The sequence below is a fragment of the Typopeltis vanoorti genome, chromosome 12 (assembly GCF_054136105.1).
Source record: "Typopeltis vanoorti isolate ZY-2024b chromosome 12, IOZ_Tvanoo_1.0, whole genome shotgun sequence".
Taxonomy (NCBI): Eukaryota; Metazoa; Arthropoda; class Arachnida; order Uropygi; family Thelyphonidae; genus Typopeltis; species Typopeltis vanoorti.
This window is the reverse complement of record NC_143560.1, coordinates 45,661,492-45,689,477: the sequence shown is the minus strand read 5'-3', so window position 1 is coordinate 45,689,477 and position 27,986 is coordinate 45,661,492. Positions and strand designations below refer to the sequence as shown.

The following is a 27,986-nucleotide window of genomic DNA, read 5'->3' as shown; positions in this document are numbered from 1 at the left end:
CCTCCTCAAACAACACAAAATAAGAGTAACGTTTAAACCAATAGTATCTATTCGTAAACTACTAAGAACTCCAAAAGACAACCAACCTTTCTATAAATATGCTGGAGTTTATAATATTCCTTGCTTGTGTGGCTCTAGTTACATCTGACAGACTTCGAGAAGCCTTGAAATCAGGCAAAAAGAGCACATTGGCTATGTCAAAAACAACAAACAAGACATTTCTGGCCTATCGTCTCATTTCTCTACAACTAACCATGTCATCGAGTGGGACAAAAGTTGTTCCTCTTACTTAGAGGAAGATTACCATTCAAGAATTTTCAAAGAAGCAGCCACAGTCGCCCATTCTACTGTCAACCTTAACAGAAATCAAGGCCTTATACTTCCAGAGATACGGAAAACCCTAATCAAATCTTTAAAAACAAAAGAAATGAACTTTAATACAAACTACAGAAAGTTCCTTAGCAACAGCTAGCTAATCTTGAACATGCGATACGTGTTTCACTCACGTTCAATACTATTTTATTTGTAATTATTCTAGTCAGTTTTATAGTTACACATAATTGTGAGATTGTTTCAGCCTATATGTAAGTGCCCTGAAGACACCAATAGTTAAAATTTGGCAAAACTAGTTGGTTAAGTTAATAAAATTGATCAACACTTAATCTGTAAACCAAAAATATTATTACTAATTCTTAGGATCAAAAAAATAAACCTTCATTATAAATATTCAGTTTTTGCTGGTGGTGCAAATTTGGATAGTATCATAGTTAATTAAGATGATCTAGTGAGTTTGCAGGATGATTTAAATAGGCTTACAGTATTGACAAAAGATACCTGGTGGCGGTTTAATGTGGAAAAGTGCAAAGTTATGGAAAACATTTTGGATGAAAAGATTATAAGCTGTGTACCACATTGATGGAACTGTATGCCAGGAAATTAAGCTACAGATTTGGGGGATGTTGGGGTTCAGAGGGCATATTGCAAAAGTAGCCAAATGAGCCCATAGTATGACTGGCTTAATGAAGAACACAATAAAAAGCATGGATAATGAGGCCATCATTCCTCTCAATAAGGTTTTGATATTGCTATATCCAAATTATTGTGTGCATGTATGGTCAGCTGGATGATCAGAACTTTGTATATTAATTCAAATGTGACCACATCACTTGGATTTCCTGGGATGAGGAAGTGATTGGAAGGATCCAGGAGCAAGCAATCAAAATGGTGAGTGTTCTTTTCAATTCTTCTAATGAGAGATTGAAGGTTTGTGGGTTGCAGAAGATGGTTAAAGTTTGGGGTGGGGGGTGGTTGATAGAAATGTTTTAAGTTACTAAGAGGCTTTTATAAGATTGATGCAGAGGAAATTTTTTTGTCCCTGATTCATTTTGATAAAATTATGGAGACTACTACTGTGTTAAGAATAATTATTTTAATTGTCCAACATTTCAACCTTCATATTAATGTTATCTTCTGGAATACACACACACACACAAGCTACAAAGGACTAGATTTTTCACTCAGAGAAGAGTGAAGAATGAGTCACCATAGTCTGTTGTGAGTGATTTATTAGTGAATGTGTTCAAGGAGAGGTAGGATAGACATTGTGTGGGCAGGTGAATCTCCTGTTATGAATCTTTGGACTCCATTTAGGTTCCCATGCAATAATAATAGTAATATCGTCTGGTTTTTTGGTTTTTGTTTGGAAGTTGTATCAGTCATCTAGTAATTCCAAATTTATTATTTATCATGTGTGTGTGTGTACGAGGGACATCAAGAAAGTAAATTCTGATGAGCTGTCAGAGAAACAAAAATATACTTACAAAAAAAACTTTATTGGAAATTAAAGTAGACATCTTTCACTACTTTTCTACATAATTTCTGCTATTGTTCAGGCACTTAGGGCTTGAAGGGCAGGTTATAGGCAGCAACCTTCATCGTAGAAGGTTGCCGTGTGTGAGCAAACTACATATTGACTGCTTCTTTAACCTTGTTCGTTGTCTTGAAACAGCCAGCCACCAAGGAAAGATTTCAGATGTTTGAACAGGTGAAAGTCGCTTGGCATGAGGTCAGGACTATATGGGGAATGATGGAATTGTTTCCCGCCAAAGGTTGCGAGAAGTTGTTGTGTTATGCTGGCTATGTGTGGGACAGTATAACACAACAACTTTGATAAGATGTTATCATGAATCAAAACAGTGCCCCTGGTAAGCATGCCACGTCGTTTATTTTGGATCGCACTACACAGTTTCTTAAGGGTTTGGAAGTACATACTCGCATTGATTGTGGAGTTTTGACCCAAAAAGTCTACCAGCAAAATTCCTTGTCTGTCCCAAAACACAGTGCACATGATTTTCCCAGTGGAAACCATTGTCTTCAATTTCATCTTGACTGGTGATGAGGTGTGCCTCCACTCCATGGACTGTTGTTTTAATTCCGGGGTTGTGTGCGACACCCAAGTCTGCTCAGGAAAGCATCACCATCCTCATGGTAGCATGACAAGAATTCCAACGCAATGCCCAGCTGATTCACTTTGTGCTGTTCTGTAAGCAACTTCAGCACCCAGCGTGCACACAATTTCCGATAATTCAGTTTCTCCGATACAATTTCGTGAAGACACGAACGTGAAACTTCTGGAAATTGCAGCAAGAGTGACATCATAGTGAATCTCCTATTCTGTCGAATCTTCTCTTCAACCGAATGCACCAAATCGTCAGCCACTAAAGATGGTCGCCTACTCCATTCATCATTGTGCACGCCTGTTCTTCTTTCATTAAAAAGTCTTGCCCATCTTCATACCATTGAATCACTTATTGCGTGTTCTCCATAAACCTCAATAATTTGCTGATGAATTTCAGCTGCTTTAACTTTCTTCGCATTCAAGAAACAGATAACTGAGCTAATTTCACATGCAGCTAGCAATTCGATTTTCTTAGACATTATAAACACACACCAAGAAGCATACGCACTGCAAGAATATTCGTAAATGGCACCAGCTCCTTGCTAAGGAATTGACAAACTCAGCACGCATGCACACCATTGCGATCGCAGTGCTGCAGTGAAAATATTTAAAAATGGAACTTACTTTCTGGACGTCCCTCGTGTATATATATATATTACACAAATAGTAGATGTGCAGATAGCAAATACCACTATGTATCAGTTTTATGATGATGCTTTTTTTTAAAATGCTCTGTTAATTGTATGTTTTGTTTGTAAGTCTTATTTTCATATCAGCTTTAAATAATTATGACAACTTGTGTATCCATTATTAGACAATGTGATTTGTCTACTCTTAGTGGTGTAGAAATGCTGTGGCATTGGGTTAGTTTGCCAGGAATGCCAGTGACAGAATATTTTGCAACTTATTGAAATTACCACACACACACACATACAAAGCTACATAGTTTTGAATTTGCCAAGAGTATCAAAAACCCAGCATGCTACGATATATTTCTTCCATATTTTCTACCGCAGTTGAGTCTCTACCTATCTTATTTAATAATCTTTCAAGGTAATTTACTCAAAGCATCCAGAATATTTTTATCTTCAGTGTTTATATCACCTTTATTATCTTTGATTCCTTGCACTACTCTTTCTTCCATTTCCAAGCTTTTTCAACAACTTCTGGACATTTTGATACTTTTGACATATTTATCATCTTTGAAGTATGCAATGGTTTAAAGCATTAATTGATGAATAGTCTTCTTCTTTGGTGCATCAATCTGAAGATTAGTAATTATAGCAGCACATCACAACATCCTGTCCTGTGATCTCCTCTTTATCTCCTCATAACTCGTAGCGCAAAGTTAGCATAGTTATGTTATTTATATATGAAATTCTTGGTCTGCCTCTTTCCTTCTACAGTCCCCCTCCATTATTTCTATAATCAGTGATGAATAGTAAGTATTGATAAATTAAGTTAGTATGAGATATTTCTTGGTTTATAGTAGGGGTTGTAGGATAAGAATTTTTAGAAATTGCCAATATTTTGGATTTATAGTATATAGTGCCTCATGTTATGTGAGAAATGCATGCAGTGACAGTCTCGCAGCACAAGAGTTTATATTTCTAAGAATAATGGAAGCAGAAACAAAGAAAACATAAAATTGGTGTCAGAAAGAAATGGAAGATTTATTTGACTCATAAACAATAAAAAATATATATATATTTATAATTTATCATGAAAGTAAAAATAATAAGACTGAAACAGTATATTAAACTGACATCAGACACTCACAAATTCTTCCTCTTCGTTGGATGTTTGACATGATTACTTCGGAGCATTTTTGTTAATAAAAGTGTATGTTACTGTTGTTTGTTGTTTTCCTCATCTCTCCTTGTAAACGTCTTCATAACATGTATTTGATTCCTTCATCATCCTTGAAACCTTTTTACATCTTTGTTTATGCAGTTTATATTCAATAAAATATGATGAATAACTTTCAAATGTTGGAAGTTATAGTCAATAGTTAAGATTTTGTAACTACCACTTCTTTCTACATTTTCTATTCTTCATTTTTATCTCTGGCATCTAATATCTCAGATTTTCATCAGTTGGTTCTTGATGATATAACTCTAGCAATCCAACAATTGTTTTCATCATCATTATCAAAACTACAGGAATGGATTTGAGAATGGCAAAAAAACATCAAAGTAAATACAGCTACAGAAATGTTGCTGCAGACTACAGTTGATTCTCACTATAACAAACCTACTAGGACACAGGAATAGTTTGTTACAGTGGATAATTTGCTATGAATTTCTTTTACCATAGCAATTATACCTATGGGTTAGGACTTTTTGGCTGTTTGATATAGTGAGATTCAGCTGTACTTCAAACAAATCTTGCTCCTCGAATTAAAAAAGCATAGATCATAAATATAACATTTGGCAAAAAGAAGAAATGAGGCGTTTGCATTTAGCTGACATACTTAAATGGCTTCGCTGGTCTGACTGTAGAGTCAGACCAGCGAATATTTGCATATTTGAATTGAATAAATGTTATGATTTCACCTGTTTGTGTAAGATGGGTTTATTGCTCTCAATGGAGATGTGTGATTAATGCCTTCCACAATGCTTGCATTTTTTGCAGCTCCTGCTTTATATTGCTATTCATCCACTTAATCCATAGTCTGTTTATCCTCTTGATACTGGGTATGCAGTCTGATACTGCCCTGCTCAAACAATCCCTGACCTCTTCTCATGCACTAATGACATTCATTCCATTTAGTTTCTTATGCCATGGCACTGCTCCAAGTTGCCACCTCACTTTGTCATAATCTCCAGCTTTCTATTTCCACATAAACCCTTTTATACTGAAAATTCCACATGTTGAGCAACCTCCCAGAACAGCATGCTTGGTCGCTTTTGCCAATTGGAGGAAGAGTTGCTACTTTATTTATAGGTAGAGCTTCTGATGCTGTTACCAGAACCTACTTTTTCAAGCCTCTGGTCCACTTAATCACATGCTGTTTCAAGTAACAATATAAATTACTTATTATAAGAGTAACTATATAAATAGAATTTATATAGTTACTTTTACTAACTATACAAATTCAGTTTCCATTTTGCCATATACCCTTTCCTCCTTCCGATCTATATCCCGATAGTTGAAGTCATCATCATCATCAAATTCCTGACATGTAACCTCGAAGGGTGTAGAGGATATGATAGTACTACATTAAAAATTTACATCATTACTAACTTAACTTCCTATCTACAATTTTCCTCCAAATCAGTCTATTACTTGTCAAGACTCCAGTATTATCATTATCAGATCTTATATTTCTATTTTCTAAAGCACTTTGTACTGTATCAATCCACCTATATCTTGGTCTTCCTCTGGGTCGTTTTCCTGTCAAACTTGCAGAGAACACTTGTTTTGCTGATCTTTCCTCGTCCATTCTGTTTAAGTGACCATACCACCTGAGATTAGGTCTGCTAACGCATTCCTGGATGCTGACAGTGTCAAGTTCTTTTGTAATATCCTCGTTTTTAATATGATATTGCCAGTGATGCCATCTGTTCACGCCTCTAATCTTTCTCAGGACTCTCATATCTGCAGTCTCTAGTCCTTAGTCAAGTGTTTTACTTCTGACCCAGCTCTCAGATCCATAAGTTAAAACTGGTTTGAACAGTCTTGTATACAGCTAATTTAGTGTTCAGGCTAATTTCTCTATTATTCCATATGAATTTATTCAATTGACTTCTTACCATACCAGCTTTGTTGATTCTGTTGTCTATTTCCATATTTAATTTACCATCTTCACTAAAAATCGTGCCTAAGTAGATGAAATGTTTTACTTGTTCCACAGGTTCCCCGTTCACAACACAGTTGACATTTTCAACAATTCTACCTATTTTCATTGTCTTTGTCTATTTAATGCTGACCTTCATACCATATCTATGACAACAGTTATTCAATTTAGTCAGGGAATCTTGGAAACTTGTAGCGAATTTATTTAGAAGTATAACATTGTCTGCATAAAACAAAGAGCTGACATTAACATCTCCAATTTTGATATCATGTTTAATACGACTTTCCTTCATAATGTGATCCATACAGATAATGAATAATAGAGGGGATAATGTACATCCTTGTCTCACACCAGATTTAATATTAAACCATCTTCCTGTACTTCCTTCAATTCTAACTGCTGACTTACAACTCAAATAAAGACTAAGTATTGCTTGATATAATGTCCCATTGACACCATATAACTGTAGCGTATTGAATAGCTTCTCTCTTGGCACCTTGTCTTTTCCAGATCAACAAAACTTAAATACAGTTCTTTGTTATATTCTCATGCTTTCTCAACTATTTGTCATAAAGTGAAGATCTGATCCTGATAGCCTTTATTTGGCCTGAATCCAGCTTGTTCTTCACCAAGCTTTTCTTCCACAATTCTTCTCAACCGTTTCTCAAGTACACTTGCATATATCTTACCAGGAAAACACTCAGTAATGAAATGCCTCTGTAATTCTCACATTCAGTTTTATTTCAATTTTTTATATATTGGTACTATGAGAGTTCTACTCCAATCATCGGGAATTCGTCCCTCTATCCAGGCTCTCTGAACTATGCAGTGCAGCCACTGTAAGACTTTTATACCACCATACTTCAGGATTTCTGGTCGAATATCATCTATCCTGCTGCCTTTCCACATTTCAAGCCTTTGATGGCTTTTTCTACTTCAAGTACGAATATGTTTTCCTGACTGTATGCATGTTGCGTGTTTTTTACCATTGTATATATCACTGCTTGTTTCATTTAGCAATTTTTCGAAGTAATTACTCCATACTTCAAGGATATCTTTTTCTCCCGTTTTCATGTCACCTTTATCATCTCTAACTCCTTTTACGGCACTCTTTCCTCCAATAACCTTCAGAATATCTTACCACTTTCTTGATATTTATTTTTTATGTTCTTGCCAAAGTCCTCCCATGACTTTTGTTTAGCCAGTTTTACACAGTGTTTCATTCTCTTACATTTGTCTCTGTATTCTCTGAGAGCAAAAGCTGACTAATTTGCCAGAACTTTTGATATGCTTTCTTCTTTTCCTTCACTGCCTCTTTAACTTCCTGTGTACACCATGGAGTTCTGATTTTTCTATCCTTGCAGACAACATCACTACATGCCTCTCTGGCTGAATCAATCAGAATTTTCTTCAAAGCTTGCCACTGAATCTCCAAGGTTTGGTTCCTGTTCTCACACTCTTTCATTTTTTCTTCAATAATTTTTGTGTATTGTAGTTTACAGTTCACATCTGAGAGCTGCTTGACTTTTATTCGCTTTAAAACTTTCTTATATGTTATTCTTTTCAATATGAAATTCAATTTTATCCTGCTCAAGACTAAATAGTGATCACTTCCAATATCAAATCCTCTGTACACTCTGGTGTCCTGCGCCAGGGAGAAAACATCACTATCAACAATAACATAGTCGGTGAGACATTTCTTATTCCTTTCCTGTTTTCTCCATGTGAATTTGTGCACATTTTTATGTTGGAACATGGTGTTAGTAATAACCACTCCATGTCCTGAGCAGAAATCCAACAGGTATTTGCCATTATTATTAGCTATGCTCTTTTTTCCAAATTTTCCCAAAACATTTTTATATGTCTGACAATCATTTTCTAATCTGCTATTTAGATCTCCAACAAGGACCAACTTTTCCTTTTTCATTGTGTCAGTTGCTTTTTCTAATGCATCAAAAAATTCCTCCACTTCTACCTTAGTAGAACCTTCTGTAGGACCATAGGCACAAATAAGTCTCATTGTTCAATTTCCCATTCTGATATTAGCCCACATCACTCTACTTAAGACTGCCTACCATTCAAGATTAGCCTCATATTTTGTGTTGAATACTATGGCTACTCCTTCTTTTCCTTGATTGTCATTGCTCGAATATAACATTTTGTATTTATTGCTCAGAAAGATCTCACCAGTTTTTGCCTTTTTTTGTTTCAGTCACCCCTATTATGTCAATCTGGTACTTTTCCAATTATTCAGCTAGCTGAATTTCTTTGCCATTCAGGCTTCTTATGTTGATAGTACCAATCTTGAACTCTGGTGATGTTGATTTGGGGTATGTTTTCAGATTTATTCCAGCAGCTGACTTTTCGCTGTTTGCCCTGGTTCCCTGGCAAAAACAACGGGGGTCTTGTTTAACTGAGCGATGCCCCAGCCGGCATGAAATTTTGTCATGTTGTACCATCATTTTGTATATTGGTTTAAGCCAATATGAATACAATTTGTTCGGCTAAATCCCAGATTGCCAGACCATCCTCGTTCGTTCAGTATCCTGGTAGATATCCAACAGGGTGCACCACGAGAGGGTGAGGATTGGACATTAGGTCAGAAGCCCTGGTCGGTTCTCTGCATTCCTTTAAAGGCTATGTGGAGGTCTCCTCTCAGTTATACAGCTTTGACCCTTAAGCTCTTCCATGATAATTGCTTGGCCTGCACTCGTGCTAATCTGCCACTGCATGTCATCCACACCTTCTTTAGGACCCAGGTCTAGTAACAATCAACAATATATATTTTCTCCTCTTGAATCTGTCTCACAGCAGACAGCCTCAAATGAACCATTTCCCTCAGATCTACAATCTGAACTTCTATTTTTGTTGGCTGAAATTCTTCAGTTTTCATTAATAATATCCCTCCTCCTGCCCTATTTCCTCTATCCTCTCTGAAAATACAATATCCATTACATTCTATCCCTGTAACTACATCATTCTCTGTCAACCAGATCTTGCTGATGCCAATAATCTTTGTCCAAGTCAAGCTGACCAATGCCAGAAACTTCTCTCCTTTATTTCTGAGACTTTGGACATTTGTGTACGTGCATTTTAACATCCCACAGTTACCCTTGCATAATGTTATTACCTGCCCATTCATATTCAAAATCTGGGAAACTGTACCCATCTCTTTACAATCATTCCTGCACTCATCCTCATCTTTCTGTATAGTCATTCCTGCACTCACACTCGTTTGTCCCAGGGGTGGCTTGGCACATGCTTGATTGCCCCCCCCCCCAATATCTCTAATTTCCCTGATTTTTCATTATGCTGAAATATTTCTTTCAGATCATTTGATCATGTTTAACTGCATATATTGATGTCATAGTAACAGAGCTGCAGTTATGATGAGTCAGTATGAATTGAGCTAATTGAAGCATTATGTAAAAGAGGTGGTCATCTCTTTTATAATGCTTGGATTAGCTCTTATATGACTGCTCACAATTAGGGATGCAGAAGGCAAGGATTAGTTTATTCCTGCTCATCTCATGTAGTAGCAACATCATTATGTTTTTATGGTATAGAGATATAACCTTATCCCTCTATATTATACTTCCAGAGTGATGATGATGATGTTCACTGGTGCCAGACAAGCTAACTTTGAACATTTGAGAATTTTAGGTGGTTGATGCATTTGTTGCTCAGTTTGCAATCACTCCCCTGCTTGTTGGATACCTGAAGCAGCTTAAAAAGTTCTGTGTTTGATCTCTAGAAAAGAGTTTTCCAGATTATCTACTCCCCACTTATCCACAATGCTTAAAAAAATAATATTAAAATGTATGAAATATAAAACTTAGTGTGTTCCTGGTAAGATTTATGCAAGTATAGTTGAGAAGGATTGTGAAAGCGAAGCTTGAAGAAGAAGAAACTGGATTCAGGCCAAATAGAGACTCTCAGGATTAGATTTTCACTTTATGACAAATAGTTCAGAAATCATGGGAATTTAACAAAGATCTGTTAAGTTTTGTAGACCTGCAAAAGGCATATATGAAAGTGCCAAGAGAAAAGTTATTCAAAATGCTACAGTTATATTATATGGTGTCAATGGGACATTTATAGCAAGCAATATTGAGTCTTTATTTGAGTTTAAGTAGCAGTTAGAATTGAAGGAAGCACAGGAAGATGTTTTGACATTAAATGGTGTCAGACAATATCAAAATTGATTATGTTAATCTCAGCTCTTTACTTTATGCAGATGATGTTATACTTTCAAATAAATCCAGTACAATTCTGCAAGATTCCCTGACTAAACTGAATAATTGTTTTAATAAATTTGTCATGAAAATCAGAAATAACAACACAAAGATAATGAAAATAAGCAGAAGCATTGAAAATATCAACTGCATTGTGAATGGAGAACCGATAGAATAAGTAAAACATTTCAGCTACTTAGGCACATTTTTAGTGAAGATGATAAGTTAAATATGGAAATAAATAACAGAATCAACAAAGCCCGTGTTGTAGGAAGTCAACTGAATAAATTTATATAGAATAAGAGAGAAATTAGTCAAAACACTAAATTGTGTATATGACAGTGTTCAAACTAATTTTAATTTATGGATCTGAGTGCTGGGTTAGAAATAAAACACTTGCCAAGAACTAGAGACCACAGATATAAGAGGCTTGTGAAAGATTAAGGGAGTGAACTGATGGCATTAGTGGCAATATCATATTAAAAATAAAAATAAAAGGGTATTAGGAAAGAACTTGACATTGTTAGCATCTAGGAATGTGTTAGCAGAGCTAATCTCAGGTGGTATGGTCACTTAAACAGAATGGGAGAGGAAAGATTAGCAAAACAAGTGTTTTCTGCCAGGTTGGCAGGAAAAAGTCCCAGAGGAAGATCAAGATATAGATGGATTGATACAGTGAAGATTGCCTTAGAAGACAGAAATATAAGATCTGATTGGATAATATTGGAGTCTTGACAGATAACAGATCGATATCATAATATCCCGAACACCTCTTGATGGTACATATTAGAAATTTGATGATGGGATATACAAACTTTTCATAGGTAACATTCACATATTACACTCATTGCTATAAGGTCTCAAAAGAGACAGTTTTGTAAGGAAAGCTTTATGCTAAGAAACCAAATCTGAAATCCAAATTGAGAAATCAAAATGATTCTTAGGTGTTCCCACCAGATAATCAGTTTTGGTGTCTACAGAATTGTAGCAAGTCAGAATAATGTTTACAATCTGAAAACATGACATGAACTGAAAATATAAACTTTGAGAACAAAGTTTTCTGGAACATTTTAGGATTTACAATAACATCATGAAAATCCTAACATTTTAGGATTTACAATAACATCATTGATATAAAATCATGTGAGAAAAACAGTTAATAAATAAGACTAGAGAACAACTTATAACACTTGTGAGAACAGCAAATTATTCATTTATAATAAAAAAAATATTTGTTATACTATTGAAAATGGTGACATGAAATGAAAGTGGTTGCATTCTTAGCAGTTGCTGCCATGGTACCTAAATAAATTACTGCCATATCCCTAAGATTCAACAAAGCTTTAAAATATATGCACCTTCAACAAAATTTTTCAAAAAATAGCAACTGTTTTGCTTTCATACTTCACCACTTAAGAAAATACTATAAGTAATAGATCCATCCATATTTTCATCAAGCATCATTGAGTGACAGAGCAGATCTACCTAGTACCAGCATATATCGGTGAGTTCTAATTCCACATAAAAGCTAATAAATATATTTTGAGTATTTAAAAAAAAAGTAATGAAAGTTTAATTTTTTGGAAAATCTTTCTTTCTTCTACTGTTGCATATCATGCAGATTATTAATCAAATATTATTTTGAATTACCAAATTTGAAAATTGTCTTGTTTTGCATTTTTTAGTAAAACTTCCTGAATTAATTCATCGAATGAACTTGCCTAGGCGGAAACTTGGACCATTAATGGACTACATCAAAAGTTTCCTGCAGTGAGTAGTTGATTTTTGTTAACTTTGTAACAAAAGAGTAGATCTTTGACTAATGCAAATTCAAGTTTATGAATATCTGCATAATATGTAATGGAAAGATATTTTAATAGTTAACTTTCAGCAGTTGATAGTTTATTCCCAGAGCAAAGTAAAAAATGAAATAAATTCTGTCTGGAAAAAAATTATTTACCATTTTGCATTCAATGTCAGAAGAAAATGTCAGAAGAAGGAGAATCCATTCTGATATTAGGGTAGTCAATGCGTTTCGTGTGATGAGTGTTTATTATTATATGTCGGAAAATTATCTTTTCTTATATAAAAATTCTAATTCTTAAAGAGGTAACTATTTTGCTGTACAACAATTGGAAAATTTACATATAAAACATGTGATTTCATGTGTTGGTGACCAATTTTCTGTAGATATGTCCAAATAATTGCGGCTTCCATTTTATAATCTTCTGTGTTTCTTGTCTAATCCACTTCTTGATCTTCTCTTCTGGTGCTGTTTCTTCAACTGCATCTTCTAATTACTCCTTTCTTCAACTGCATCTTCTTCATTACTCCTATCACTCTTAGGTTCGAATTTTTTTCTTTGTTCACACTTAAGTTTCTTTTCTAACACTGTTCTGTATCTTCTTTCTATTTCTGCTTCTCTTATTCTTGTTGTATCTCTTCATTTCTGATGATGGGGTTTATATTTTCTTTTTAATTTCAACTTGATGTTACAGGGTGCTTAAGGGTCAAAGCTGTAAAATTAAGAGGAGACCTCTACATAGCCTTTAAAGGAATTCGGAGAAGAGAACCGACCAGGGCTTCCGACCTAATGTCCAATCCTCACCTTCTCGTGGTACACCCTGTTGGGTATCTACCTGGATACTGAATGAAACAGGATGGGCTGGCAATTTGGGATTTAGCCGAACCAAATTGTATTCCTATTGGTTAAACCAAAATACATAATATAGTACAACATGACAAAATTTCATGCCGGCTGGGGCGTCGCCTGGTTAAACAAGGCCCCGGTTGTTTTCGCCAGGGAACCATGGCGAACAGCGAAAAGTCAGCTACTGATACCAATCTGAAAACACACCCCAACACAACATCACCAGAGTTAAAGATCGGTACTATTAATGTAAGAAGCCTGAATGGCAAAGAAATGGAGCTAGCTGAGGAATTAGATAAGTACCAGATCGACATAATAGGGGTGACTGAAGCAAAAAAGACCAAAACGGGTGAGATCTTTCTGAGCAATAAATACAAAATGTTATATTCAGGCAATGACAATCAAGGAAAAGAAGGAGTAGCCATAGTATTCAACACAAAATACGAGGCTAATCTTCTTGAATGGCAGTCAATCTCAAGTAGAGTAATGTGGGCAAATATGAGAATGGGGAACTGGACAATGAGACTTATTTGTGCCTATGGTCCCACAGAAGGTTCTACTAAGGTAGAAGTGGAGGAATTTTTTGAGACTCTAGAGAAAGCTACTGACACAATGAAAAAGGAAACGTTGGTCCTTGTTGAGGATCTAAATAGCAGAGTAGGAAGTGATTGTCAGGCATACAAAAATGTTTTGGGAAAATTTGGAGAAAACAGCAAAGCTAATAATAATGGCAAATACTTGTTGGATTTCTGCTCAGGACATGGACATGGTTATTACTAACACCATGTTCCAACATAAAAATGTGCACAAATTCACATGGAGAGAAGAGGCAAGGAATAAGAAAAGTCTCGTTGACTATGTTATTGTTGATAGTGATGTTTTCTCCCTGGTACAGGACACCAGAGTGTACAGAGGATTTGAAATTGGAAGTGATCACTATTTAGTCTTGAGCAGGATAAAATTGAATTTCATATTGAAAAGAATAATATGTAAGAAAGTTTTAAAGTGAATAAAAGTTGAGCAGCTCTCATATGTCAACTGTAGACTAAAATACACAAAGATTATTGAAAAATAAATGAAAGAGTTTGAGAACAGGAACCAAACCTTGGAGATTCAGTGGCAAGCCTTGAAGAAAACCCTGATTGATTCAGCTAGAGAGGCATGTGGTGAAGTTGTCTGCAAGGATAGAAAAATTAGAACTCCCTGGTGGACACAGGAAGTTAAAGAGGCAGTGAAGGAAAAGAAGAAAGCATATCAAAAGTTCCTGTCAAATAAGTCAGCTTGTGCTCTTAGAGAATATAGAGACAAATGTAAGAAAGCTACACAGTGTGGAAAACTAGCTAAACAAAAGTCATGGGAGGACTTTGGCAAGAACATAGAAAATAAATATCAAGAAGGTGGCAAAATATTCTGGAGATTGCTGAAGAAGCTTAGGAATGGAGGAAAGAGTGCTGTAAAAGGAGTTAGAGATGATAAAGGTGACATGAAAATGGGAGAAAAAGATATCCTTGAAGTATGGAGTAATTGCTTTGAAAATTTGGTAAATGAAACAAGCAGTGATGATAGCATGGTGATAAAAAAAAAAAAAAAAAAAACACTGACCAGGCATGCAGTCAGGAATACATATCCATATTTGAAGTAGAAAAAGCCATCAAAGGCTTGAAATGTGGAAAGGCAGCAGGAGTAAATGATATTTCACCAGAAATGCTGAAGTATGGTGGCATAAAAGTCTTACAGTGTCTGCACTGCATAGTTCAGAATGCCTGGACAGAGGGACGAATTCCGGACGATTGGAGTAGAGCTCTCATTGTACCCATATATAAAAAGGGAAATAAAACTGAATGTGAGAATTACAGAGGTATATCCCTACTGAGTGTTCCTAGTAAGATCTATGCAAGTATACTTGAGAAACGGTCGAGAAGAATTGTGGAAGAAAAGCTTGGTGAAGAACAAGCTGGATTCAGGTCAAATAGAGGCTGTCAGGATCAGATCTTCACTTTACGACAAATAGTGGAGAAATCATGGGAATATAACAAAGATCTGTATTTAAGTTTTGTCGATTTGGAAAAGGCATATGACAAGGTGCCAAGAGAGAAGCTATTCAATACGCTACAGTTATATGGTGTCAGTGGGGCATTATATCAAGCAGTACTTAGTCTTTGAGTTGTAAGTCAGCAGTTAGAATTGAAGGAAGTACAGGAAGATGGTTTAATGCTAAATCTGGTGTGAGACAAGCATGTACATTATCCCCTCTGTTATTCATTATCTATATGGATCACATTATGAAGGAAAGTGGTATTAAACATGACATCAAATTTGGAGATGTTAATGTCAGCTCTTTGCTTTATGCAGACGATGTTATACTTCTAAATAAATCCGCTGCAAGTCTGCAAGATTCTCTGACTAAATTGAATAACCATTGCAATAGATATGGTATGAAGGTCAGCAATAAAAAGACAAAGACAATGAAAATTGGCAGAATCATTGAAAATGTCAACTGCATTGTGAATGGAGAACCTGTGGAACAAGTAAAACATTTCAGCTACATAGGCACGATTTAGTGAAGATGGTAAATTAAATATGGAAATAGACAACAGAATCAACAAAGCAGGTATAGTAGGAAGTCGATTGAATAAATTCAAATGGAATAACTGGTAATTAGTTTACGGAATTAACGCATATAAAGTATATTAATTAAAGGTAACTTGAATGAATAACTTCTATATTTCGGCAACGTCACATTGCCATCTTCAGGAACATAAAGATAAGGTATGTGCACTCAGGAACTAACAGAAAGCAAATGAGGAAGAAAGCAAGAAACTAATATTGTTCCTAAAGTCCTAATGGTGCCCTCTTGCGGTCTAATTTGGTAGTCTTGGCAGTTGGGCTGAAGTTCTCATAATGAAAGTCTCCCAAATTTGGGACAGTTTCATGCATCCAAATTTGTTGAGGTTAGGAACGTTTTTTAGAGCTGCTGAAGATTCTTTGAATAATCTTTCGTATTTAAACTTGCTGCGATGAATTATTTTTGTTTTCTTCCAACGAATTTTATGGTGGGTATCTAAGGCGTGGTCTGCCAGCCCAGAGCGGCTGTACTGGTGAAACCGGATGTAGTCTTGGTGTTCTGAAATCCTGATATTTATTGTTCTGCCTGTTTGGCCAAAGTAGGACAATTTGCAGCTGCAAGGGACCTGGTATACACCAGGTAGGTCTAGGGGAAGTGGTTGGTCTTTGGTAGAGCAGATAAGGGATGCCAACTTTTTATATGATCTGTAACAGGAAGTAAGGTCATATTTTTTGAGGATATTGGATATTTTCTCAGAGGTGCCCTGGATGTAGGGGATGGTGATAGACTTGGTGTAATCTTTATTATGGAGGGGGGGAGGGGGGTTGTGGTTTACAGGTTTCAGTATTTTTTGGATTTTTTTGGGGTTATAGCCATTGGCTAAGAAAGTGTTGAGGATGTTGTTTCGTTCATTAGTCAGGGCCTTGTCATCTGAGCAGATTAATTTTGCCCTGTTATATAGTGTTTTTATCACCCCATATTGTTGTGGGGGGGGGGATTGCTGGTGAATGTATCTGCCAGTGTGGGTGGGTTTTCTGTACACATAGAAAACCAAAGATCCATCAAGCTGGCAGGTGATTAAAGTGTCTAGGAAGGGGAGGGTGTTGTTTTCCTCTTTTTCCAAGGTGAACTGGACTCTGGGGTGTTGGTTGTTTAAGTGTGTTAGGAAGGAGTGGAGTGTATCTGAGCCATGTGGCCAAATAGCAAACACATCATCCACATAACGAAGCCAAATAGTGGGTTTTTGTGGGGCGGAGTTTAAGGCTTTCTCTTCATATGTCTCCATAAAGAAATTGGCCAAGGGTGGGGAAAGTGGTGAACCCATGGCTGTTCCCTCTATCTGTTTGTAGAACTTTCCTTCCCAAACGAAATAGCCTGAGTTCATTGTGAACTGAAATAGGGCTGAGATATCGGGAGGAAACTTGGCTTGGATGAGCTCAAGGGTTTCTTTGAGTGGGACATTAGTGAATAGGGAGGAGACGTCAAAACTGACCATTATGTCAGTGTGTTGGAGTGTGAGGTTTTCTATACTGGCTTTAAAGTGGGCTGAGTTTTTTATGTGTGATGGTGTGTTGCCAGTGTAGTGTGTGAGCGTTTTGGCTAAATGTTTGGCTAATTTATATGTGGGGGAATCAATGCCATCCACTATGGGACGCAATGGCACATTTTGTTTATGTATTTTTGGGAGTCCATATAATCAGGGGGGTCTAGAGTTATAAGGTTTAAGTTTGTTGGTGACTTTCACAGGCCAAGAACTGACTTTCTTAAGGAGTCTGTGGATAGTTCTAATCTGAGAGCTGGTCGGATTATATTCAATGGGGAGGTAAGTAGTACGGTCTAGTACTAAAGAATTTAGCTTACCTTTGTACTCTTTTTGATTGAGTACCACAGTGGCGCTTCCCTTATCAGCTTTGGTGATTACTATTTTTTTGTTGTTTTTCAATTCTTGTAGGGCTGTATATTCGTTTTTGGATAAGTTGGATTTTGGAGGTTTGGCTTTAGTGAGAACACCGACTACATCCAGTCTTACGTTGTTGGCGATATGGTTAGGCAGGTTGCGAATTCCACGCTCTATTAGGATCATGATTTCTTCAGCAGGTATCCTTTTAGGAGCTAGGGCGAAATTATGACCAATTTCGTGCGGTGAGTGCTTCAGGCTTTAAAACTGCCGACGAGAGGTTGACTACAGTGTTGAGTGGTGGCTGACGTATGGAAGTAGAAGTCTTTGTCAGGTTTTCGTATTTTTTCACGTGCCGACTACGTATTTTTTCGAATTCCTTTCTTGCCGATGTGCATGAGATGTCATGCAGTATAGACCATAGATCAAGGCCGAGTGTATTCGAAAGCTCTTCCTCTAGCGCCCGTAAGGTTTTGTTTTCATCGGCAAGGAGAACGCGTGTCGCGGTAATTTGTTCTCTTAACAGGGCGAAGCTAGTGCGGTTATAAATGCGTAGAGCTTTCTCGGAAGTAAAACAGTGCTTCAATTTGACACAATTAGGGATCGCTTTGTTATCCCGGCAGCGTTTTAGGAACGTCAGACGATTTATTTGCCTCGATATCTACAACCTCAATTTGCCGTATTGACGGGCCTTTCGTGCGATTGCATCTCCGTGGATGATCATGATTCTAGTAGCAAGACTTATACATTGGTTAGACATAACTGGTAATTAGTTTACGGAATTAACAACGCATATAAAGTATATTAATTAAAGGTAACTTGAATGAATAACTTCTATATTTCAGCAACGTCACATTGCCATCTTCAGGAACATAAAGATATGGTATGTGCACTCAGGAACTAACACAAAGCAAATGAGGAAGAAAGCAAGAAACTAATATTGTTCCTAAAGTCCTAATGGTGCCCTCTTGCGGGCTAATTTGGTAGTCTTGGCAGTTGGGCTGAAGTTCTCATAATGAAAGTTCTCATAAGGCTTGCTACTAGAATCAAATGGAATAAGAGAGAAATTAGTCAGAACACTAAATTAGCTGTATACAAGACAGTGTTCAAACCAGTTTTAACTTATGGATCTGAGAGCTGGGTCAGAAGTAAAACACTTGACCAAAGACTAGAGATTGCAGATATGAGAGTCTTGAGAAAGATTATAGGCGTGAACAAATGGCATCAATGGCAATATCATATTAAAAATGAGAATATTAGGAAAGAACTTGACGTCAGCATCCAGGAATTCGTTAGCAGAGCTAATCTCAGGTGGTATGGTCACTTAAACAGAATAGGTGCGGAAAGATTAGCAAAACAAGTGTTCTCTGCCAAGTTGACAGGAAAATGACCCAGAGGAAGACCAAGATATAGGTGGATTGATACGGTACAAAGTGCCTTAGATAATAGAAATATAAGATCTGATAATGTTGGAGTCTTGACAAGTAACAGACTGATTTGGAGGAAAATTGTAGATAGGAAGTTAGTAATGATGCAATTTTTTTCATGTAGTACTATCATATCCTGTACACCCCTTGAGGGTACATGGCAGGAATTTGATGATGATGATGATGATTTTGCATTCATCGTACATCAGAGATTTACTAGGTTTGATGAGACAGAGAAAAATCTCAAATTGATACTCTCTCTCAAGCTCAAGTAACGAGATCAAATTAGCAGAGATTCAGAAATAATTGATGTTACTTTAGACCAGGGATTGCCAAACCTTTTTGAGCGTCGACCCCTTCAAGAGTTTCTTGACTTTTTATCGACCCCGTCTATTTTACTATTATGTAATTATGATAGGACAAGCAAAAAAGATGCTTATGTGAGTTTTTAGATTGTTTATTTTATAGTTACAGTGTTTATTGTATGTATAATATAGTATATATTATTATATTGGCTTAATGTCAAAGGGATACGTTTTTGTTTTTGACGTCCTTCTTAACATTACATATTTGAAAGGAGGGATAAATAATATTTAAAATATAAAATTTAATTTAGATAACAATAATACAATCTTCCTATAGGTATATATAGGATGTGCCACGAGCGGGAACCACTGACATCCGTTTATTGGTAAATACATCGTTTTGGCCTACATGATTGGCCTCCGTAACTATTTTCATGACCTTGCTCTATCTTACAGGTCCTATTCATGTTGCTGTTCTCAAGATTTACTCTTAATTGCATTGTCATTCAGGATGGAGGTAATCCAAGTTAACCAAATTAAATATTACTCGTACAATAATGCCTTATATTTTTCTATCGATCCCTAACAAGGATTACTCTAAATCCATCACCATTCCCTACATCCGAGGCACCTCGGGAAAAAAAAATTACCAAAATCTTAAAAAAACATGACCTTACCTCCTGTTACAGGCCATACAGAAAATTGGCATCCCTTATCCGCTCAACTAAAGACCAACCACTTCCCCTAGACCTACCTGGTGTATATCAGGTCCCTTGCAGCTGTAAACTGTCTTACTTTCTGAACACAAGGACAACATCTGTTTTCACAAGTACAGCCATTCTTGTCTTGCAGACCATGCTCTGGATACTTGCCACAGAATACGTGGGAAGAAAGCTACAGTAATGCACCGTAGCAAATACAAATTCGAAAGACTATTTATGGAATCAGCCTCAGCCCTAAGAAACTCTCCAAACCTCAACAAATTTGGTTGTATGCGACTGCCCCAAATTTGGGAGGCTTACATCAGCAGCCCAACAGCCAAAAACACCTCCTTAGCCCATTTAGAGGGCACCATCAGGACTTTTAGGAGAACAATGAGAACAATATCTTCATCTCTTCATTCTCAGTTACTGTGTTGTAGTGCCTACGTGCACGTGCCTTTTTTTTTGTAAGTTCCTTTTGAAGATGGCAACGTGACGTTGCCGAAATATCGGAAACATTTATTAAAGTGTAATTTAATTTATATTCGTATCTATGTTGTTCAATTCCTAAAGTGATTTAATAATGTTTTTAATGTGAATAGAATTGTACATAAAGAATTTGTTCCTCCTGGACAGACAGTGAACCAACGTTTTGAGAAGGATGTGTTAAGGTGTGTGATAACCTCCAAGGAGTCCGAAGACTCATTGCAGGTTACCTACTGTACAGCTTTCTCCACCACTACACTGAACCTCTATTATACCAATCATCTCCATCTACCGCCCACCATCACCACAACTAGTATTTGTTTGTCTGTAAATTGTGTGTGTTCTGAAGGCCAATTTCTCTGTATGCGGGATGAAAAACCAGAGTTTCCGGGAGAAAAAACCCTGCTACCTCCGTATGAGATCGGCTAACTCACCTTCAATTGAAAAAGTCAATATAAAGATTCCTTCCGTCACGATGGGAATCGAACTTAGGCCTTTTCTAATTGAAGGGCGCGACGTACTGTTGTTCTTCCAGTTGCACTACAGAGGCGCTAATGGACAAAGTGAAAGAAAAATTGCTGGAGGCCTTAAACAGTATTCCATCTGAGTAGTTATATAACTGTTTCCAGCAGTGGAAAAAACATTGGGACAAGTGCATTTACTCACATGGAGAGTACTTTGAAGAAGACTAGAATATGGTATTATAAACTTTAATAATTTTTTGTTTTAATAATTCAGGTTATTTTTGGGTAACTCCTCATATTCCTTAATAAATCTCTAGTAGAAGTGTTGAAGACCATAAATTGAATAACTGCTGTAAAAATTTCAAAAGAAAGTTGATACTATGAAAATAAGTAGCAACACAGAAAACAGTTGTGTTCTCATTGGAGAACCTGTAGAATATTTAAAATATTTCAACTGTATGCACAATTTTTAATGAGAATACCAAATTAAATATGGAAATATGTAATATAATAGCAAAACTCGTAGCATGGGGGAACCAGTTGAATAGGTCTTTATGGAATAAGAGAGAAATTGGGGTAGTCTGACTATTAACGTGGACAGAATTCAAACCAATTTTAACATATGTATCTCAGAATGGGGCGCTTAACGGTCAAAGCTATATAACTGAGAGGAGACCTCCACATAGCCTTTAAAGGAATGCGGAGAACCGACCAGAGCCTCTGATCTAATGTCCAATCCTTATCTTCTCGTGGTGCACCCTGTGGGCTGGCAATTTGGGATTTAGCCGACCAAATTGTATTCTTATTGGCTTAAATCAAAATACAAAATGATGGTACAACATGACAAAAATTCATGCCGGCTGAGGCATCGCCTGGTTAAACAAGGCCCCCATTTTTTTCGCCAGGGAACCAGGGCAAACAGCAAAAAGTCAGCTACTGGAACAAATCTGAAAACACACCCCAAATCAACATCGCCAGAGTTAAAGATCGGTACTATCAACATAAGAAGCCTGAATGGCAAAGAAATTGAGCTAGCTGAGGAATAGATAAGTACCAGATCGACATAATTGGGGTGACTGAAACAAAAAAGACAAAAACTGGTGAGATCTTTCTGAGCAATAAATATAGTTCGCCCACCGATTAGAGATCCTTCGACACTTCTGCGCATCTCAGAAAAAGGAGAATCCATTCCGATAATAGGGTAATCAGTCTGTATTGTGGGATGAGTTTATTATTACCCATCGGAAAATTAACTTCTCTTTTATGATTATTGTAGTTAACTATGTTGCTTGTATAACAGTTGGAAAACTTTACCTATGAAGCACGTGATTTCGCGTGTTGGCGACCAATTCGGACGTCCTTCATTTCTTTCTCCCTTTCAGCATGAATCAACTATTCTTGGAAAGACGCGAAGCAGGGACCTACAAATGGTGGGCGAACTATGCAAAATGTTATATTCAGGCAATGACAATCAAAGAAAAGGAGTAGCCATAGTATTCACACTAAATACGAGGCTAATCTTCTTGAATGGCAGGTAGTCTTAACTAGAGTGATGTGGGCAAATATGAGAATGGGGAACTGGACAATGAGACTTATTTGTGCCTATGGTCCCACAGAAGGTTCCGCTAAGGTAGAAGTGGAGGAATTTTTTCATGCTTTAGAGAAAGCAACTGACACAATGAAAAAGGAAAAGTTGGTCCTTATTGAGGATCTAAATAGCAGAGTGGGAAATGATTGTCAGACATACAAAAATATTTCGTGGAAAAATTGTAGAAAAGAGCAAAGCTAATAATAATAGCAAATACCTGTTGGATTTCTGCTCAGGACATGGACTGGTTATTACTAACACCATATTCCAACATAAAAATGTGCACAAATTCACATGGAGAGAACAGGCAAGGAATACAAAAAGTTTCATTGACTATGTTATTGTTGATAGTGATGTTTTCCCCTTTCACTTCCAATTTCAAATACAGAGGATTTGAAATTGGAAGTGATCACTATTTAGTCTTGAGCAGGATAAAATTGAATTTCATATTGAAAAGAATAACATGTAAGAAAGTTTTAAGTGAATAAAAGTTGAGCAGCTCTCAGATGTAAACTGTAGACTAAAATACACAAAAATTGTTTAATAAAAAATGAAAGAGTTTGAGAACAGCAACCAAACCTTGGAGATTCAGTGGCAAGCCTTGAAGAAAACACTGATTGATTCAGCCAGAGAGGCATGTGGTGATGTTGTCTGCAAGGATAGAAAAATCAGAACTCCATGGTGGACACAGAAAGTTAAAGAGGCAATGAAGGAAAAGAAGAAAGCATATCAAAAGTTCCTGGCAAATAAGTCAGCTTGTGCTCTTAGAGAATACAGAGACAAATGTAAGAAAGCTAACACTGTGTAAAACTACCTAAAATAAAGTCATGAGAGGTCTTTGGCAAGAATATAGAAAATAAATATCAAAAAAGTGGTAAGATATTCTGGAGGTTGTTGAAGAAGCTTAGAAATGGAGGAAAGAGTGCTGTAAAAGAAGTTAGAGATGATAAAGGTGACATGAAAACGGAGAAAAAGATATCCTTGAAGTATGGAGTAATTACTTTTAAAAATTGCTAAATGAAACAAGCAGTAATAGCACAGTGCTAAAAAACACTCAATAGACATTCAGTCGGGAATACATATCCATACTTGAAATAGAAAAAGCCATGAAACACTTAAAATGTGGAAAGGCAGCAGGAGTACATGATATTTGACCAGAAATGCTGAAGTATGGTGATATAAAAGTCTTACAGTGGCTGCACTGCATAGTTCAGAAAGCCTGGACAGAGGGACAAATTCCCAATGATTCGAGTAGAGCTCTCATAGTACCCATATATAAAAAGAGAAATAAAACTGAATGTGAGAGTTACAGAGGTATTTCATTACTGAGTGTTCCTGGTAAGATATATGCAAGTATGCTTGAGAAACGGTTGAGAAGAATTTTTGAAGAAAAGCTTGGTGAAGAAATAACTGGATTCAGGCCAAATAGAGTCTGTCAGGATCAGATCTTCACTTTACGACAAATAGTTGAGAAAGCATGGGAATATAACAAAGATCTGTATTTAAGTTTTGTTGATCTGGAAAAGACAAGGTGCCAAGAGAGAAGCTATTCAATACGCTACAGTTATATGGTGTCAATGGGACATTATATCAAGCAATACTTAGTCTTTATTTGAGTTGTAAGTCAACAGTTAGAATTGAAGGAAGTACAGGAAGATGGTTTAATATTAAATCTGGTGTGAGACAAGGATGTATATTATCCCCTCTGTTTTTCATTATCTATATGGATCACATTATGAAGGAAAGTGGTATTAAACATGATATCAGAATTGGAGATGTTAATGTCAGCTCTTTGCTTTATGTGGACGATGTTATACTTCTAAATAAATCCGCTACAAGTTTGCAAGATTCTCTGACTAAATTGAATAACTGTTGTAATAGGTATGGTATGAAGGTCAGCAATAAAAAGACAAACACAATGAAAAAAGGTAGAATCGTTGAAAATGTCAACTGTGTTGTGAACAGAGAACCTGTGGAACAAGTAAAACATTTAAGCTACTTAGGCACTAATTTTAGTGAAGATGGTAAATTAAATATGGAAATAGACAACAGAATCAACAAAGCTGGTATGGTAGGAAGTCAATTGAATAAATTCCTATGGAATAAGAGAGAAATTAGTCGGAACACTAAATTAGCTGTATACAAGACAGTGTTCAGACAAGTTTTAACTTATGGATCTGAGAGCTGGGTCAGAAGTAAAACATTTGACCAAAGACTAGAGACTGCAGATATGAGAGTCCTGAGAAAGATTAGAGGTGTGAACAGATGGCATCAATGGCAATATCATATTAAAAATGAGAATATTAGGGAAGAACTTGACATTGTCAGCATCCAGGAATGCATTAGCAAAGCTAATCTCAGGTGGTATGCTTACTTAAACAGAATGGGCGAGGAATGATTAGCGAAACAAGTGTTCTCTCCCAGGTTGACAGGAAAACGACTCAGAGGAAGACCAATATATAGGTGGATTGATACGGTACAAAGCCTTAGACAATAGAAATATAAGATCTGATAATGTTTTAGTCTTGACAAGTAACAGACTGATTTCGAGGAAAATTGTACATAGGAGGTTAGTAATGATGTAAATTTTTGATCTAGTACTATCATATCCTGTACACCTCTTGAGGGTACATGGCAGGAATTTGATGATGATGTGTCTCAGAATTAGGATAGAAAGAAAACAGTTGAGAACCAAGCATTGCAATTTCTGAGAAAAATTAAGAATAGTGATCAGATGGCAACAATAATAAAATGATATAAAAAATGAAGATATTAGAAAGGGGCTTGCCATAATTAGCATTTAAGAATGTATTATTAGAGCGAATCAAAGTTGGTATGGTCACTTAAGAAAGAGGACGGGTAAGCAAAACAGTAGTGGACATCAGTTTAAAAAAAAAAAAAAAAAAAAAACTCGATGGACTGAGAAGTGGGATGATTGATGCAGTTTGTAGTACCATAGAAGATGGTTTCTCAAACCAACTCAATCTTTTAAATAAATATGAAAAAAAAGGCCGAAATCAATAAACTCATCATTTAGTTCTCCATCAATTTAAAATTTTTGTTTTAAATTTAAAAAGTTCGTTTTAATGACTACAGTGCAGTTGTTGTTTTGAACTGCAGTTTTTCAGTCTATAATAGAAATAAATATATAATCAGTTGAAACCACAAAAAACGACTTTTTCAACCACTTAACTAACCTTAAATGAACTTATAAAGTTGGTGTGATATTCACCAACAAATATGGCAGAATTACAACATGCTCCTAATGATTAGAATCTTCCATAAAACTTTTCTGAATATCTCCTAGATAAATTAGAATTTTTCACAAATGATTACTCAAGGTTTCTATCCACAGCACTGGCAACACAGTAGATTGAATACAAAGTAACGGGACAGTGAATGGGCAAATAAAAAAATCTTAAACTCTGCCCCTAAAATCTCTGGCCAATCTGTTGCTATAAAATTTTACATATATGTGTGATGGAGGTAAATGGCAACTACCCATGTTAAGGTGTGTGTGCTGACTCAAAAAAAAAAAAAAATGTTTGCAAAAAAAAAAGATACAAAACAAATAAATATCGCATTCAATTCGTTAATTAAAAAAATAAATAGTATGAATCATGTTTGTAAACAAGATTCACCAAGCCCTACAATTTCAGTTGTGGAGCCTTAGGACTCCATGCAGCCTGCTTTGGGAAACCGTGCCATAGAAGACTAATGTAAGATTTAGCAATATGGAGAGAGACTTGATAAATAATACATTAATTTGAAATAAAATTCTGATAAATTTCTTCCCAAGAGTGTATGGAATTCCATCACAGTATTACACAATGAAGTTTACATTATTAGTAGATTCATCATCGATGATGATGAATCTACTAATGTAAACTTCATTGTGTAATACTGTCATAGAATTCCATACACTCTTGGGAAGAAACCATGTCATAAATTGATAGTGATAATTAATGTTGTTGATGATATTACTACATTCCCATGGTGAGGATGTATCAAGTGAGGACTTCATTGAGCTTACAAGTGACAAGCGGGCAAACAACCTAAAGAAGAAATGGAATTCATGCAAAATTAATACCAGTTATTCTAGAAAATTAGAATTGCTTTAAGAGCCCAATTTTTCATCAAAGTCTTCAAGATTTCACTGATATTTTGACATTACACAAGATTTACCATAAGAAAAGAAATGCAAATGTGCCATTTTTGATAATCTATTTCACAACTCTCCATGCTTCAAATTAAAATTACCCTGAAGAGAGATGTAGAGGCACTGTGATAGTAGTATATAATTAAATTTACATTACTATTAGCGGGGGTACTTAAAGGTCAAAGCTGTATAACTGAGAGGAGACCTCCACATAGCCTTTAAAGGAATGCGGAGAACTGACAAGGGCTGGTGACCTAATGTCCAATCCTCACCTTCTCGTGGTGCATCCTGTTAGGTATATACCTGGATACTGAACGAAAGAGGATGGGCTGACAATTTGCGATTTAGCTGACCAAATTGTATTCTTATTGACTTAAACCATAAGTAAAATGATGGTACAACATGACAGAATTTCATGCCGGCTGGGGTGTCACCCATTTACACAAGGCTCCGTTGTTTTTTCAAGGGAACCAGGGTGAAGAGCGAAAACTCAGCTACTGGAACAAACCCTAAAACTCACCCAGACTCAACATCACCAGAGTTCAAGATCAGTACTATCGACATAAGAAGCCTGAATGGCAAAGAAATGGGGCTAGCTGAAGAATTGGATGAGTACCAGATCGACATAATAGGGGTGAGTGAAGCAAAAAAAAAAAAAAAAAAAAAAATCTGGTGACATTTTTCTGAGTAATAAATACAAAATGTTATATTCAGGCAATGACAATCAGGGAAAAGAAGGTGTAGCTATAGTATGGAACACAATATATGAAGGTAATCTTGAATGGCAAGCAATATCAAGTAGAGTGATATGGGCAACTGGACAGTGAGACTTATTGTGCCTGTGGTGCCAGAGAATGTTCTGCTAAGGTAGAAGCTGAGGAATATTTTGAGCCTTTAGAGGAAGCAACTGACACAATGGAAAAGGAAAAGGTGGTCCTTGTTGGGGATCTAAATAACAGAGTAGGAAATGATTTTCAGACATAATATTTTGGGAAAATTTGAAGAAAAGAACAAAGGTAATAATGATGGCAAATACCTGTTGGATTTATGCTGAGGACATGGACTGGTAATTACTAACACAATGTTAATTACTGGTAATTACTAACTTAAAAATGTGTATAAATTTACATAGCAAGGAAAAAGTCTCATTGATTATGTTATTGATGATAGGGATGTTTTCTCACTGGTGCAGGACAATAAAGTGTATAGAAGATTTGAAATTAAAAGGGATCACCTTTTAGTCTTGAGCAG

The 27,986-nt window shown here is 36.2% G+C and overlaps 1 protein-coding gene across 3 annotated transcripts in view; it reads left to right on the top strand.

The window, feature by feature from the left end:
- The window catches only part of msl-3 (male-specific lethal 3), a 164,014-nt gene that overhangs the window by 119,559 nt on the left and 16,469 nt on the right, over nucleotides 1-27,986 (top strand). For 2 of the 3 annotated variants that reach the window (XM_090402134.1, XM_090402135.1), the window contains exon 11: nucleotides 12,178-12,262. In XM_090402134.1, coding sequence (XP_090258260.1) covers nucleotides 12,178-12,262 — 85 coding nt within the window. Of the gene's footprint in view, nucleotides 1-12,177; nucleotides 12,263-27,986 lie in introns of those variants that run through there. The other variant, XR_016549195.1, reaches the window with a different exon arrangement.